The following is a 16,860-nucleotide window of genomic DNA, read 5'->3' on the forward strand; positions in this document are numbered from 1 at the left end:
CTATACCACAGATGAGTTAAATGTGGATGAACTAAATACGCCGACGATATTTCGCGTTATGAGTATTGTGAGTGGTGGTGGTAATGAGTGTTACGTGATACTTTTGTAGTCGTAAGACTGACCGAACTCTTCGTGGTCGGAATTACGCCGGCGTGAAAATAGAATAGGATTAACAACACATCGAAGCGATCGAGAAGGCCTAGTTTTACTGTTGTGTATGCACGTTCTACGTGTTCAGTGTAATACCGTGGAACATACTTTTAGAATATGCTTTGTGAAGGCTCTTAAGGTGTACTTTTATTTTTATTGGGAATTTGTGATGGACGTCAAGGTTGTACAAAAACGATAATTTCAAGTCTGATTATTTTTAACATCTTATAGTCGGGTTATCGTTTGTAGTATGAGAAAATGATTGTACATGCAGGAACTTCCGTCTCATTCAGTGACATGGTACGTGCGGTTATTCAAAAGCATTATCAATGTATTTCAGTCTCTTTCGTCGCTGTAGTACACGAAAATGGCCGACCTAACGGAATTGCGAATGAATGTAGCAGCGTTAAAGAGGGTTGATCCATATGTAAAAGACATTATTGAAACCGCAACTCATGTTGCATTATATACATTTAGTACAGATGATAACGAATGGGAGAAAACCGATGTGGAAGGTGCCTTGTTTGTTTATAGCAGAAATGGGGAGCCATATCACAGTATTCTTATTATGAACAGGCTTAATACAAACAATCTAGTTGAACCCGTTATTCAAGGACTAGATCTACAATTACAAGAGCCATTTCTTTTGTACCGGAATACAAGTTGCCGTATTTTTGGTGTTTGGTTTTACGATAAAGACGAGTGCATTCGTATTGCGTCAGTGCTTGATAAACTCGTTAAAGAGTCTGAAATGAGTAAGAAAATTACAGATAAATCTGCTCTGAACAAGTGTAGTAGTGGTGATGCTAATGTTGACATATTTACGATGCTCAGTAGAGCTCAGGAGGATTACAAATCAAACAAGAACCAAGCAATTAGCAGGCATGCTCCAACAGAAGAATCGAAACCAGAGATGCCACAGGGTGTCATGGATTTTTTTGCAAAAGCTAGCAGTGGTGCTTCTCATTTTTCATCTGATAAGGTATCACAGCCAGTAGGTATATTTGTTGGTCATCACCAGTCAAGAACTTTGGGTGTAGAGCTTCCAAGTGATAGAAGTGATGGTCAGTTGAAACCTCTACTGCAGCGCCTAATGTCAAACCCAGCACACACTGTGGAACACATTGAAAAACAACAGAGATCTGTTACTCCACAAACAGAAGCTACATCAGCTAAGAGAGATAAAGGGAAAATCCAATCTTGTGAAGATGGTAGCGAACAAAACAGCAGTGGAAACTTTAGAGCAAGACCAGTGTCCTCTGGCAGTATGACAGATGTTGTGAAAGCACAACATGCCAGTGTACCTAGTACATCAGCAGAGTTGGTGGAGAATGGAATTAGTTTCCTCCGCATCCCATCTCCTTCGACAACGTGCCCACAACTTGCACCATTTTTTGGGACTGGAGAACAGACAGTTCCATCAAGTGGAATGGTGGTGGATGTTGCAACACCTGATCAGCGGCCATTATCAGCACCGTTGTGCAGTGGAATGGAAACACCACAGAAACCAGCGTTAATGCCCCCTACTATGTTCACTTCGTCAGCTGCGAAAGATGTACCAAACAACATAGATGCCGGTACCACTACAGTTCTGATGCATAGTCCAAGTGTGGCAACAGTAAATCCAAAACCAGAACTTTCTGTGTCTACCCTGGCCACTTGTCCAAGTGGTGCAGTTTTGCTGGATGATAGTGTAACATCAGTGAGACCTGAACCATTAACCAGAAACCAGCTTCTTCAAGCATTCAATTATCTGGTGAAAAATGATCCTGAATTTGTTAACAAACTTCATGAAGCATATGTTAAATCATTTGCAGAAATGGTCATGTAGACAAATGGCAAATCTTTCTTTATGCAGAACAGTGGCATTACTTTTGTTATTATGTTGTGCTGATCAGCAGATGGTATGAATTATCTGACTTTGCAGAGTTTCAGATAGTGGCATAATCTTAAATGAGTCCTAATGAAGTACAATTTAGTTACTGTAAGAAAGACCTACTTGTTGTAGTGTGTGTACTGTCTTGGCATGGAATAATATTGTATGCTGTTACACATTTTGACTTGTGAAGAGTTTAATCAACAAATTGTAAACACTGGATTTAAATTCCTGTATCGAGGTGCTCATCATTACATCTATTTTAAATTACTTAGTGCTGTGTTGTGCATTTGATTCACTTTACAGTGAGCTTTGTTACAGCAAACAAAAAGTCTCCCAATAATTTGCACATAATATAAGAAAATAATATCATAACTTTTTACAATGTTACTTTATTGTGAACAATAGCGATGCATTTTCTTTTTAGGTCTGCATAATTTGAATTTGGTCTATTTTAATTTATAAGTCAAATATGAAAGTGTAATTTTTTCTGATTCTTTTTCATTAAGGATTTATTGTTAGTAATACTACTGCCCTGAAATAGAAATAAAAACAACTTTGGCATTAAACATGTCAGATATTTTTATTCCAGAAATTGGTAGAAATGAGGCCAAGGTGCAAATGTCATACCTCACTTCTTACAAACGGTAAGGAACTTGTAAATTAAGAGCAGTTCCCTGCAATTTCTTGCTATCATTGTATCTTGTTTAGGATTCCTAAGTACATGTTAACAAAATGCAGAGAGACAGATTTCCCAAATTATTAAAAAAGTAGATACAATGTGGACGAAGAACCTCTGGAAGCCTGCAAAAGAGACTTCTAGACTCCGAGGCCAGAACAGGTCAATATGACCTAACTCCTTGACTGTTTGATGTTGATGATGGTGGCGATGAAGTACACGTGAGTCAATTACATACTTCCTAAATGACATGTCAATTGAGTTTTGTTTTATGTTCATTTTATGGAACAAATGTGACTGTGTCTTTTTTAAGAATTGTGTCTGTTATAGTGAGGAGCCAGGACAGGTTAGTCAGTGTGGTGACAAGGTTATTAGCTGCACAATCAAGTTTGGTTAGACATTTTTCTGTTCTTCACGTCCAGACTTGCTTCAGGGCCAAACCAGCCTCCAGCATTTTTCATGATGGGGTATTTTAGGACTGCAGAATCTTTCTTCAGTTCTTTTCTTCATCAATAGATAACACAGTCACTAGATTCTTGTGTTATACTGATGACCATTCATTTAAAATATCATATACTGTTTGTGAGAAAGAAGGGGCCTACAAATAAGTTATTTATTTTCATGACTTTTTTTGATATACAGTAAACATTTGAAACTTTATACCTGATGTCAATCTTGCATATAAAATCCTTTCATTCAATGGTATCCATTATTTTGGGTTTCTAGCTTCTTGTTACATTGTGTTACATTCATCATTTCATAATATTTCACTTGTGTGACATTACATTCCTGAATGCATGGATATCAATAAAGTGTCACAACATTTTTTCAGATCTTCGCATGAAAAATTATATTTGTGGTGTAATTCCATTTTCAGAGTGAAGTTTTGTTTTATAAATGCAATGCAAAACTTATTTAAAGTGGAGAAAGTAAGTCCAGTGGCATTTCAGTTAATACGCAATTTGATTTTATAAAAGATCACTTAGCTGTAAACAAATTCACTTGTAAAGTTTCATAGTCATTCATCAACAAAGTTATATGTTAGGAAATTGCTATGGTTTGATAAGGTTTTTGACAAAACTAACTTCTGGTGCATTTGGAAATGTCAGCACCTATCATACAAGCAAAATATCGAGGGTTTCAATAAAATATTCAAGATAATATTTATTCTGATTGGAATAAATTAAAACATTTAAATCGTCAGGGCTTTATGTGTGGTTCACTTCCTTTGGTCATAGATTAAACAAGTGCAAAAAATATGGGATAGAACTATCAATTAAATCTTTATACCAGATGTTTGAATTTATAATTGGGAAAGAGATGACTACAATGGTTTGGCTATGTCAAGGGAGTGGATAAGACGAGGGTGCCCTTCAGAAGTAAAATTTAAAGGAAAGAATTTGTAGGTTGACTCAGAACAAGATCTTGCAGCCTGGTACCTTGGATCTGAAAAGAAATAAAAAAGGAGAGAGTGTGGGATAGCCTGAAGACTAGACACCTGGACTGGAAATGCCCTTTTTGTACGTGTTCTCTACCATGTAATTAAAATGATGAATTCAAATGTAATTGTAGATTGGAGATCTCGATATACGTAATTAATTTGCTTCGTCCGACTGGTATTATCGATTGCCGTTATACATCGTTCAGGGTAGCCAACATAATAAATACTTACTTGGGTATCTCAGAAAATTATTTTGTTGTAATTCTGTGTTGTTATGATCATTTTTCTAGATATTCTTTCATCGTTGCTAGAACTATAACAACTCGCTAGTGAATTTTTTACCTTTTTCAAAATAATGAATATGTAGAATGTATTGCCCGTCATGTTAATCGACTCGTAATGTTCCTATGTAATCGATATAAAAACGGTTGTAATAGTATATTTGGTGAAAATGGCGGCCGGCCCGATTGCTGAAAGGAATCAAGGTAAAAATGATACATTATATTCTGCACAGATTGTGAAGGGTTGTGAGACGTTAGAAAAAGTGTTTGGAGCTTTTGTAACTATAGTTCCCCATAATTACTAGTGGATGACATGAAACTAAACTGATCATGTTTGTCACTAACTTCTAACCTGCAATAGTGGCGGAAATTCGATTTGTAGCTTATAACATTTGATGATGTTAACTGCAGAAATTAAGAAGCGTCAAATATCATATGATGATTATAAGTATCGGGATAGAGAAGGAAGCTGCCAGTTTTTCGGTTCTCCCCAGCGTTTGCCTTGAAGAAATGAGAATATCGTCAAACATTTTTATTTAATGGAGTAAATGGAATTTAGTTACATTCCATAGATCCTTAATAGAATGTGGAACATGCCATAATACAATACCTGGTGCAGATGTGAGTGTTGTGTTGTTCATTATAGGACCCTCTTTAGAAGCAGTCTTTATTGGGGCCTCTTAGCCGGTTTTCTCTCCCTTTCCCCATTATTTCCATGTTTCCATTGACCATCCTACTATATAAATGCCAGCCTCACATCTTTATCCTTGAAACAAGGGACAAGTTGTCTTATGGTATAATCTGCCACCTCTAACAATATCCCCTCAAAAGGATCTGGCTCACTTCAATCCTGAAGAAGGAAACAGTACATTTCCCCACAATATTTTTAGCTACTAGTGAAACTACATGGCATCACTGCTGTGAGAACCGTAAAAGTGCCTATAAGTTAATGAAGTTGAGCTGTTCAGTCTTGATAAATATCTTGAAAAGAGTGAAGTGGGTGTTGCTTTACATATGTGATTGGAATGGTCTGAACTGATTAAAAAATTAGCACCAGTACTACCACCATCATTAATATTGATGATTAGTGAGTTGTGAAATGGATGTTAATGGTCAGACACAGTTAGAATGCCTTTCTTTGCTTTTCAAATGTAATTCGGATGTAAGGAAAACATGGTAAATTAATTAATTATTTCTTAATAGTCACACTCAACAATGCATGTTTGAAGTACATTTAAGCTGTGGGTGGAGAGGTCCTGTGTGTCTGGAACTAAAATGTGATTTTGGAAAGCAGTGTTCTGTAAAGAAGGTGCATGTGTCTTTCACTGGCACATAGATCCCCTAAAATTTATAGTATTTTTCATATTGTGTGATATACCGAGAAGATTGTTAGTCTGCAATGCCATTTTACTTTATGATCTGAGCAAAATTTCAGTCCATTATCAAGTAATTTAAAATTTATAATTGGACAAAGTAGTATAACATTCTTGTTGCCTTTCAGATGCCACAATTTATGTGGGTGGTTTGGATGAAAAAGTTACAGAAGCTTTGATGTGGGAACTATTTGTTCAGTCGGGTCCAGTTGGTAAGTATTGTTTCTCCATGGTGAATGTTTTGCAGTATGAAATCACTTTAACACTATACTTAATTACATTGCTACTCTGATCATCACTGAACTCCGATATTGGGTGTGTCTGATAGGGCTTTGCAGTTTTTGGAGTTGAAAGTGAGCTGCATAGGATTAAAAACATGCATGCATGGTTTAGTGGTTAAAAAGTACCATTTAATTGTAAATTGTCAGATTATATGTTGCAATTATTATTTGATATATGTATAGAATAATGGAATGTGTTCTTTGTTCTTACCAGTAAATGTCCACATGCCTAAAGATCGTGTAACACAGATGCATCAAGGCTATGGCTTTGTAGAGTTCATGGGGGAAGAAGATGCAGATTATTCGATTAAGATAATGAACATGATAAAATTGTATGGGAAACCGATACGCGTTAACAAGGTATGTGCTTTGATTTTTGTACATTTTATTTTATTTCCTATATTTAATTTAAAATTGAACTCATATTTTGAATGTGAGAAAGATAACCAGAGCAATTGATTGAGATAAACTTTGTTCAGTGTTACGTGGTTCCCTATTTGTATACATTTTGCTAACGTACCTTTTATGAATATGTCTGTGGTTTGGACAAAGGATAGTTGCAGTCATGAAGGAAGTCAGTTCAGGAAATGCTTGTTACAATGCAGTTGTTCAGAATCTTTCAGTTTTACCAAATGCTATAAAAAATGTAAAGATTAAAAATAGAAAACTATGACTTTACCTGTTTCTTTGTATGGGCATGAAACTTGGTTCCTCACATTAGAGGAAAACACAGGTTAAGGCAAACTTCAGTTGCAGCCTTCAAGTTCTGTGGGTATCCAACCTTGTTTGATCACAGTATAATGCAACAGGTGCTTCATCAGCTTATAATGATCTGTTGTTCCCTCTGGCAGTGCAGGTGGATTATTACAGTAATTACTTATAGCAGTGTAATTAGTCCAAGGATTATGCTTTTAACACACTTTAAAGGTCCTCGTTTACAACAAAACACATGCTTATGAGCCTTGACTTTGATACTATGGCACTATTTTTTATTGCTGCAATATGGCGAGACTGTCTCTGTGAGACCATGGCTGCTAATACAATTTATATGGTGAGGAGGTAGCACAGTGAGTTACAACACAGATGAACAAAATTTGTAACACAGCCTCTGATATTGTAACTTGTGATGTTGAACTGCTAGTGTACCCTCAGATTACAGTCACATGTTGGTATGAGCATCTGTTAACTCCATCACCCCCTTCTTGGTCACTTCTTTAAATTAACACACTGGTGCATCTATTTTAGGCATCAGCTCACCAGAAGAATCTGGACGTTGGTGCTAACATTTTTATTGGGAACCTGGATCCAGAGGTGGATGAGAAACTTCTTTATGACACATTTTCTGCATTTGGTGTTATTCTTCAGACACCTAAGGTAAGTGGTTTGATATGATGAGTATTCTTTATTTTTGTGCCCAGTTTGAGGAATTTTTATTGATCTTCCTTTCATATGTACCAGTCAAAAACACTTATGTTTTTATAGCTCTGCTGCAATGTATTCTCTGTCCCCATATTGCAGATCATGCGTGATCCTGAGACAGGGAACTCAAAAGGGTTTGCATTCATCAACTTTGCAAGCTTTGATGCTTCTGATGCCTCCATTGAAGCGATGAACGGACAGTATCTGTGTAACCGTCCCATCTCTGTATCATATGCGTTCAAAAAGGATGCCAGAGGCGAACGCCATGGTTCTGCTGCTGAGAGACTTCTAGCTGCACAGAATCCCCTGTCTCAAGCTGATCGTCCCCATCAGCTGTTTGCCGATGCCCCTCCCCCTGCACCATTACCACAGCCTCCAACATTAGTCCCCCCTCCACCACCTGTGGCCATGCTTGGTATGGTTCCTCCACCACCACCAACTCCTGGTATGCACCCTCCTCCACCTCCGCCAGTTCCACCACCATCCAGTATGCCACCTCCTCCAATGACGATGCCACCGGGCATTCCTCCGCCTCCATTACCTCCACAACCCATGCACCATCCAGGTCACCCACCCCTGCCTCCAGGACCACCAGGGATGCCACCACCACCACTCAACAGGGCTGGACCACCACCATTGCCTCCCATGCCTCCCACATCAACTCAACAGCAACTTTCGCAGCAGCAACCGCCTACACCGCAGCAGCAGCAAAACAGCATGGGACCAGGGATGGGCCAAATGGGGCACATGCCTCCAATGCCACCGCCACCTCAAGGAGGCCCTCCACCACCAAGAATGATGCCACCTCCATGGCAGGGAGGAGGGCAGTTTCCACCACCACCTCCACATCATCAGGGTCCCTATCAAGGCAACTATCCTCCCCCACCACCACCTCATGGTGAGTGTTTCCTACTTGAAGAGTTTTGCTGCATGTAAATTTTAGGCTTCTGCATGGATATTGTTGGTCTGTTTTTGAGTCGAATCAAGAACCTGGTGTATGTAATGGTTGACAATGATGTAAGATATACACAGATGTTCATCTCATTGCTCCAGTCGTCATCCAACGTAAATGTTCTTCATGGTAATGTGGCTGTAACTATATAATTGTGAGAAAAGTTGTCTAGAAGTTAATAAGTGTTGAAGGCAGTTTGACATTCAATGAATAAGTCTTATGTTGATCATCTATTTTAATTTTCTAGGTGGTCCACCACCTGGTTGGCGACCACCCCCACCAGGCCGACCTCCATTTGGACGGCCACCATTTCCGCCTCGTGGTCCCCCTCCACCGCCAAGAGGCATGAGACCACCACCTCCACGTGGCATGAGACCTGGTCAGCCGGGAAGCAGCGACGGTTCATACGACAATTATGACAACTCTTATGATAATAATAACTATGAGAACAACTATGATAATTCATATGATAATTATTAGGCAGAGTGTTTATAATTCAGTTGTAAGAATTATTCAGTGCGTATCCTAATTTGGAGAAAGTTTTTCCACAGATTTAGTAACTTTATTATCATGTTACATGTCGCCAGTGGATCACGTTGAGAATTATACAAATCTGTAGTGTGTATGAGACAAGTGAGATACCGTATATGATCATGGATGTCGCATGCTCATTTTTTCACGTCTCCATCACACTCCTCTCATTACTTTCTAATTTTTCATCGCCATCATAAATTATGAGCCCTCATTAAATTGAAGTTATGACACATTTTATGCCGTGCTGTAGAGATTCTGATATCCATTTTCCTATTGAAAATTAGAAGGTATGCAAAATGGCAGTGTTTTGTCAAATTCAGTTTTCTTTTTGTGTTCATCAGTCATGTTGGAGAATGTTGTGTCATTTTTTCCCATATTTTCCACAGAAAAATTAAGTCAGTCCTGACTGGAAAGCCTGATATTTGAAAAATATGTATTGAAGCTGAAGCCTCATGATGCGCTTGAAATGCAAGCTGCAGGCTGTTCTGTTTTGTAATCCTCGACATGGTATTTGTCATTTCAGAGCATTCAGTTTATTGCACAGAGTTGTAGATTATTTTTCTTGTATTTCACTGTGGAAATGTTTTGAATAAAAATTGTATATCTTAATGAGGTTTGTATTTCACTGGTATGTCATAACCAATTTTCTATTGAGTGAGCCATTTGAAAAGAGTTAAAATGTTGGTTTAAGTTTACTGTAAAGTAGGGGTTTCAATAGACCAGTATGGATTCACGTATCTGTGTGTAATTTTTCACAGTTACAGGGTTATGGATATTGAAATTAAATAGTAATATGAATACAATGTATGATCTGATGCTTTCTGAACCCTTTATATAATTATAAAAGTGGTTTGTTTTGTACGTACCTCGAAGCCAGTAAACACATTTAAGATCAGAATAAAAAAGTGGTTGTTTAATGTCTGATATCCTATTAACTGTACTTGGTTTCATGTTAAAAAATAATGTTTCTGCTGTTCAATATAATAGCATATATGTAAACTTCAAATCTAGCAAGCCCAGAATGTAATAGTACTAACCATGGTCATTAATACTCTTACCATCTCATCCATTTGCATTAATTTTGTCAAATACTGCTCTGAAGGATCAAATTATTTGTTGTTGTGACAGATGTGTGTGCCGTGGAATAGTGCTTTATCTGTTCTGTTCTTTATAAACATGTTCTGCACGTAAGTGCGTAACAGAAGTAACTGTGTAAGTGCTCATTGTTTTCACTGCTTTTCCAAACAAAATGGTTTCCATGGTATCAGTAATGGTTTACTTTTGTGGCCTAATCAAAATCAATAGGATTCAATTGATTACCTCTAGTTCATCATATCTTTCTAGGTGGAAGCACTATCAAATGAATATTTCAACTTATCTATGGAAGTGGTTCCTGTGTGTCTTGTTAAAGATTTCTTGAGCTTGAAACATTTTTCTTACTGTTCAGTTAAGTAAGTATTGTGTGTAACCAGTTTATTTTGTCATCCTTTATTGTTTCACTTGTGAGGCTACATAATGTGTATGCAAAAAACTTTCTATGAGTTGTCTGGATATATTACAGGTTCTTTAGAGAACTTATTTCTATTGAAACTTGAATTCTGAATGAAAAAGTGAAACCTTATATATCTCAATTAACTTAGCAAATCAGCTGTATTAATTTCAGTTCACAATTTTCATATATGGAGCATCTTTTATGAGATATAATCGGCAGAAAGTGTTCCTGGACACTTTTGATGTTTTAGTTGCTAATACCAGTGCTAATAATGATATATATTTTTTTATTAAAGTAATACATATGTGTTTGTTTCAGTAATAAAGCTGTTGGGACAAGGGAGTGAGATATTTGTGATTGATTTACGTATGGTGTTTGAGTTGGTATGACTATATGGACTCTCCTGAACTTGAGGACCTTCTAATCACTGGTAAGCATATACATGGAGGAAGTGACGTGGGATAACTCCATCAACAGAAACCAAAATCAAATACCTGACGATTTTCTTTGTACACCCCGTAATACGAAATTTTAACAGGATATGTTTATTATGAGATATGAAGCATGTATAGGCAAGACATGGTCTTCCTATTTTCTATTTATTTTATATATGTCATGTAAGACACATAACAAGTGAGTTGCATCTGTTTTCTGAGGTATTTGATTTATTGTTATCTGTAGGTTTAAGCGTTTGCACATGACAGATTACAGATGGAATGTAAAACATCATCGGAGACAAACACAAATCAAGTTCTGGAGATTATATTCGGTTTTGCTTCATTTATCAGTGAGTATTTTGTTGTGACTTATACTGGATGTAAATTGATTTAAATTTTAATAAAAAAAATGTTTATTTCAGGAAGTCATTACTACGTTGTAAGTTGGGTCTCATAAGGCTTTACAAAGGTGAAGCCAAAACATGTAAAAACAGAATGTTACATATGACACTTATAACTTACACGCCAGAAATTATTATTGTTCCGATGGGGTGATACTGTTTCTCAGGAACTACGGTCACTCATAGGCCCACCGTCCAGCCCCCAGATGATACATGCTGAGGCTAGTCTGCATGGAATTTGTAGTAGATAAAGTGGCACTTGGACGGGTTTTTCTTCAGGTTGTTTGATTTTCCCTTGTCAGTATCATTCTACCAATGCTCTATAATGACTCTTGAACCTGGGCCTCAACAGTGGGTTGCCAGTGACTAAATGCCTGAGCTGCGGCATGGCCACATCAAAGTGTATTTATATGGGGACTCTGGTCCACCATCTGGACCAATGATGAGCTGTCATTTATCCCACTATTCTATAGGACTCCTTGGACGAGGGATCGGCCTGTCGCAAGGCCTCTACCTGTACATAGGACAGCACAACACAGAAAAACGTGGACAAACATCCATGGCTCGAGTGGGATTCAAACCCACGGTCCCAGGGACCAAGCGTCACAAGGCCCACGCCTCAGAACGCGCGGCCACTGCGGACCCCGTATTCTGTATCGTACACAAGGATAAGGCAAAATTTGGGCAGAAATTCATTGATAAGGTTGGACTTGACATGACATAAGAGTTTCAGCATTCTTGTTTCCTCATTTCATCCGTAATAACTTTGGACCAATCGTAATTATTCATTGATACATCACAGAATTGTAGATTTATGTATTATTAACATATTGAGGAAGGAAATGTCTGCTGTTTCAGGGCTAATAGTGGGTGCTGATTGGTTATGGCCCAGACCATGTATGACTGTAGTAACTACTACTACAACCTCAGCATATCATTACAGTAAGCAATGTTGTGTTAACTTGTTTATATATTTGTAAGCACTGCTAAGTCTTCTAAATTGTTTGCATTATATTTTGATGTTTCAGCATTTCTTTCTCTATATTTTTTTTGTCCATTTAATATGCAGAATTATGTGTAGAATCTGTTCATGAGTGAGGTAACAAAGCAGTAGCATATCTGACTTTAATGCAAGGTTAGGTTAGGTGATCTACTGCACATTGACCATGAAGATGGCAACTGCAGTCATGAAAACATAAAGACAAGAAATTTGTTAAAGTTTATACGCTGTTTTTTGTATGAGTAATTCAGTCACGTTAATTTCGATGAAAATGGAAATACAACGTGATGGCTAGAAGAAGAGAGAGAGAGTGACTTAGCAGTGAGGAAAGAGATTTTTTCCCAAAAAAGCAGGTGTGGATTTGGAATCTTCACTTATAATTAATATATTTTCCAGGGTTTTATATTCATTGACTGTTTTGTTCATATTAAAACTGTTATACCAACTTGCTAATTATATGGGCTTCAGACCTAATCCTGAGTGAAGAAACCAGTGGAAAAGAAAGTTTTCTTTTTTTTCCACTGTGTATTGTGTCATATCCAGTTAGGCATTTGAGGAATTGTGCTCTCAGTTTATCCCATGTTACAGCTGTCTAAACATTTGTTTTAGTCTGTGCTAGAAAAAGTTAAACACGACAATTGAAAGCGTACAAGTTAGTAGTTACAAGCACTCCTGTGCATTGGCGTAGAATCATTTCCTACTGCGGATGAAATAATAGCACATATGATATTGAAGATGAAGATGACTGTCTTCTGGGATGGTGCACCGTGTAGTCTGGTAGAGGTTTACCGATGCTTCAGAGGTGCTTGTTGCGTCCATCATTGCCCTGATGGTGGAGGCACCAAGCGCCTTTGAAATGTTGGTAAACGTCTACCAAACAATATGGCTCAACATCTCAGAAGACATTAATTTCATACTCGCTGTTGTGATTGTCTGATATCTCACTTAGGATATTTATTGTTGGCTGTTCACAGATGCCCCCCAGAGTACGTGTATTGTTGTAATTTACATTGTTGTATCATCAATAGATACCATAAAGAACTTTGGGAGACCTGGTGTTTTTGGTAAGTACGTTTCGTAACATATGCTAAAAGAAAAACTTAGGTTTTCAACGGACATTATCAGGTATATGTTCAGGTAAGTTCTGTGCAGTTGATTTGAACTGCGTCATAGGTGTTTTGGTAACCATCTGTTAAATCTTGGTATAAACATTTCAGAATAAAAACAGAACATATATAATAAAAGCATAAATTCATTGTTAATTTTGTAATAATTGATATAATGTTGTATAATGAGTAATGTGTGCACATTCTTGTAATCAGTTCAAATGCTGTGCAGTTTTTATCATCATGCCTAGTGAAGCTGGCTGTCTTCTGGGTTGTTGTGCCATGTAGTCTGGTAGAAGTTCAGTGACGTTTCAGAGGTCCTTGCTGGTAACACAGAAATATGATGAATGGACTAAGTGCATTCTGAGCAAAATATGTTTTCTTCCCACAAAACTGACATAAGTGTTTTCTTTTTTTCAGGTTTGGAGTAATATTTTTTTTTTTACTTGTTCTTATATTGGCGTTTTCGTACGTCATCGCTTCCTGTAAGCATAAACAACATAATCTCATTCGTATCAGAAATATTTCATCTCCAGCAACAGTCACAGTAATTAGCACTATAAGTGGACCAGGAGGCATCATTCAACCGAAAATTAACTACACAAAGGAGCATCCCACTCCAGTGCAAGATACTGCAATCATTAGCAAGTGAGTGATGAAGTAAATTCAGATACCACTTGTTACATGTAGCAATTTGATAATCGGTATAGTGAGTACAGAATTTACGTTTTAATCACGTTTCTTTCGTGAATTACGTCCATTGCCCACATCAGCTACTTGAAGAGAGTTTGTATCAGTGGGATCCGTAGACATTCTTACAAGAATGGAAATATGTATTTTAATGGAATATGGCGTTCTTATTTTCACATGTATCCTTTGAAATTTTGTATGAAATTTTTTTCATTGTAAATACAATTTTTTTATTGCACATACATTTTGCACTGTTCAGAGTCCTTGAGCAATGAATAATATTCTTAGCTGGTCAAGAAATTCCATAACTGTTACAGAACATGAATGTTCATTACTGTGTTCACAAAAGCCTTTCATTAGCCATTATTTGAGATAAATTCAGTGAAATTTGAGGTTTTCATGGCAGCAAGTATAAAGATGGCTGTCTTCTGGGTTCTTATGCCACATAGTCTGGTAGAAGATTACTGACGTATTAGACATGGCATAACAATGCCAAGACAGCCGTCTTCTCAGTCTACATCTTCCCATTCTTCGTGTTTAAGAACCGTTTTAATATTATCCCCCTACATTTTCTAGCTCCTCCAAGTTGTCTCTTCTCTTCAGGATAACTGAAAAACGTTTTGTGTGCTCTTCTTATCTGCCATTTTTTACTTCAATGTAATATGAATGAAACTTCTAATTTTGTTTCAGCTCTGATTTACATGTGGAGGATTTTGCAGGTCCTCTGGATCCCCCTTATCCAGCAGTTCAACCAGTAACTATAGTAAGGGGGAGCGTCCCTCCGCAAGGATTTCGACAAACCACTAGCTATACCGAACTGGTACTACCTCCAGGATATGTCGACACAGAACATTACAAAAGACCAATTTAAGGTTCTTATTTCCTCAGAATACTATGCAGTACAGGTAGCCCTTGATTTACGCCAGGGACGCGTTCCTGGACGAAGCGGCGTAAACGGAATCGGCGTAAATTGAAACTCTTTTATAATGTAAATCTATGGGAAGTCAATGACATGCGTTCCCAGCACTGAAACGTTGACGAGTAATATAATGGCATTACATTTAAAGATCAGAAATAACACAAATAAAATAAAGTGAATTTAAAAAATATATTTTATACTCTTACAATCGGCGATTCGTTGGTCACTGTGATTCTTTCATGTGATTGATGTGTACAGTCATCTCTGCTGTTCTGCGATAGTTGCATTCATGAAAGACGCCGACCTATAGAAAATCACGTAGTAAAAATAACCCCGGTACCTCCGCAGAGATTAAATTAGTCTTTTGAAAGTTTAAAGCGTCAGGAATGAAATTGCATAAGAGCAAACTCGCATATGCAAAAGTTTGCATTTCAAAACATCTTTTACCGATTCATCGAACTCATTGGAGCAAATTCGTGTTAATGAAACACACGTAATTGCAGAGATGACTGTATTTATAATTTTTATTAAAAATCAGCGATGTAACAATTATGATTTAGTATAAGAAGCAGTACGAGAAACATTGTAAAACGTTATAAATAATAGTAAAATATATTTTTTTCACTTTTTGACTTGCTGGTTTCAAAATCGGCGCAAAAAGAGGGCTACTGGTATTGATATGAAGTCAAAGATCTTGTTTAATTGTTTTCTTACTGTAAATCTACTTAGAGAAAACTTAGTGTTACATAAAATGTTCCTTTAAGACAGGTCATGCATTTAAGTTTGTCTGTTATTGATATTAAATAGCCTTCTTTATGATGGGCTGTAACAAAAGTAATATGTTGACTTCTGAAAATCTTAATGATATAAAAGAAATAATCAAAATACAATAAAATTATCGAACATAACATACTTTTTTCAACAAAATATTGAAAGGGTCTACTCTTTAGAGTATACAAACATTTCAAAGTTGTTCTTTATGACACATCAAAAGTAACAATAGCAGCAATGGAATGAGTGATAAATGCAGCATTGATATAAAAGTCAACAATGTGATTCAAATTTATTATTACGCTGTTAAGTGTGTTGAAAGACGTGGATGGCCCATAAGGTGTTTTTTTTTACTTGCACTAAAGCATGAAGACCTTCTGAAAAGTGATAATATGTGAAGATTTCTGTCTTCTGGGTTGTTGCGCTGTGTAGTCTGGTCGATGTTAACCAACGTTTCAGAGGTCATGCTGCCTCCGTCATCAGGACGCCCTGATGACGGAGGCAGTATGACCTCTGAAACGTTGGTTAACATCGACCAGACTACACAGCGCAACAACCCAGAAGACAGAAATCTTCATACTAAAAATCGCCCTGATGATGGAGGCAGTATGACCTCTGAAACGTTGGTAAACATCGACCAGACTACACAGCGCAACAACCCAGAAGACAGAAATCTTCATACTAAAAATCGCCCTGATGATGGAGGCAGTATGACCTCTGAAACGTTGGTAAACATCGACCAGACTACACAGCGCAACAACCCAGAAGACAGAAATCTTCATACTAAGAATCGCTCTGATGATGGAGGCAGTATGACCTCTGAAACGTTGGTTAACATCGACCAGACTACACAGCACAACAACCCAGAAGACAGAAATCTTCATACTAAGAATCGCCCTGATGACGGAGGCAGTATGACCTCTGAAACGTTGGTTAACATCGACCAGACTACACAGCACAACAACCCAGAAGACAGAAATCTTCATACTCATCGCCCTGATGACGGAGGCAGTATGACCTCTGAAACGTTGGTTAACATCGACCAGACTACACAGCAC

At 37.4% G+C, this 16,860-nt stretch overlaps 3 protein-coding genes across 5 annotated transcripts; all 3 read left to right on the forward strand.

Annotated features, from left to right (window-relative positions):
* On the forward strand, positions 1-2,595 carry DCP1 (decapping mRNA 1). Its single transcript, XM_022062934.2, has one exon. It carries the CDS (start codon positions 518-520, stop codon positions 1,979-1,981), a length of 1,464 nt encoding a protein of 487 aa, XP_021918626.1. The 5' UTR covers positions 1-517; the 3' UTR covers positions 1,982-2,595.
* Positions 2,596-4,394: 1,799 nt separating this feature from the next.
* Positions 4,395-9,595, forward strand: LOC110829320 (Spliceosomal protein on the X). Its single transcript, XM_022062935.2, has 6 exons — positions 4,395-4,631; positions 5,929-6,012; positions 6,296-6,441; positions 7,327-7,455; positions 7,600-8,398; positions 8,700-9,595. The coding sequence occupies exons 1-6, from the start codon at positions 4,598-4,600 to the stop codon at positions 8,930-8,932; spliced, it is 1,425 nt and encodes a 474-aa protein (XP_021918627.1). The 5' UTR covers positions 4,395-4,597; the 3' UTR covers positions 8,933-9,595.
* A 145-nt stretch (positions 9,596-9,740) lies between these two features.
* Positions 9,741-15,939, forward strand: LOC110829322 (uncharacterized). 3 transcript variants are annotated; one of them, XM_022062938.2, is made up of 7 exons: positions 10,797-10,908; positions 11,160-11,265; positions 11,790-12,019; positions 12,175-12,258; positions 13,291-13,380; positions 13,843-14,070; positions 14,803-15,939. In XM_022062938.2, exons 4-7 carry the CDS (start codon positions 12,200-12,202, stop codon positions 14,981-14,983), a joined length of 558 nt encoding a protein of 185 aa, XP_021918630.1. In that variant the 5' UTR covers positions 10,797-10,908; positions 11,160-11,265; positions 11,790-12,019; positions 12,175-12,199; the 3' UTR covers positions 14,984-15,939. The 3 variants fall into 3 exon arrangements, with proteins under 3 accessions (XP_087202034.1, XP_087202033.1, XP_021918630.1); XM_087345908.1 differs by lacking the exon at positions 11,790-12,019 and having other exon boundaries at positions 9,741-11,265; XM_087345907.1 differs by lacking the exons at positions 11,160-11,265; positions 11,790-12,019 and having other exon boundaries at positions 9,741-10,908.
* The last annotated feature ends 921 nt before the right edge of the window (positions 15,940-16,860 follow it).

The sequence above is a fragment of the Zootermopsis nevadensis genome, unplaced genomic scaffold, assembly GCF_977971745.1.
Source record: "Zootermopsis nevadensis isolate Lab colony 2312 unplaced genomic scaffold, Znev_1.0 Znev_ptg000009l, whole genome shotgun sequence".
Taxonomy (NCBI): domain Eukaryota; kingdom Metazoa; phylum Arthropoda; class Insecta; order Blattodea; family Termopsidae; genus Zootermopsis; species Zootermopsis nevadensis.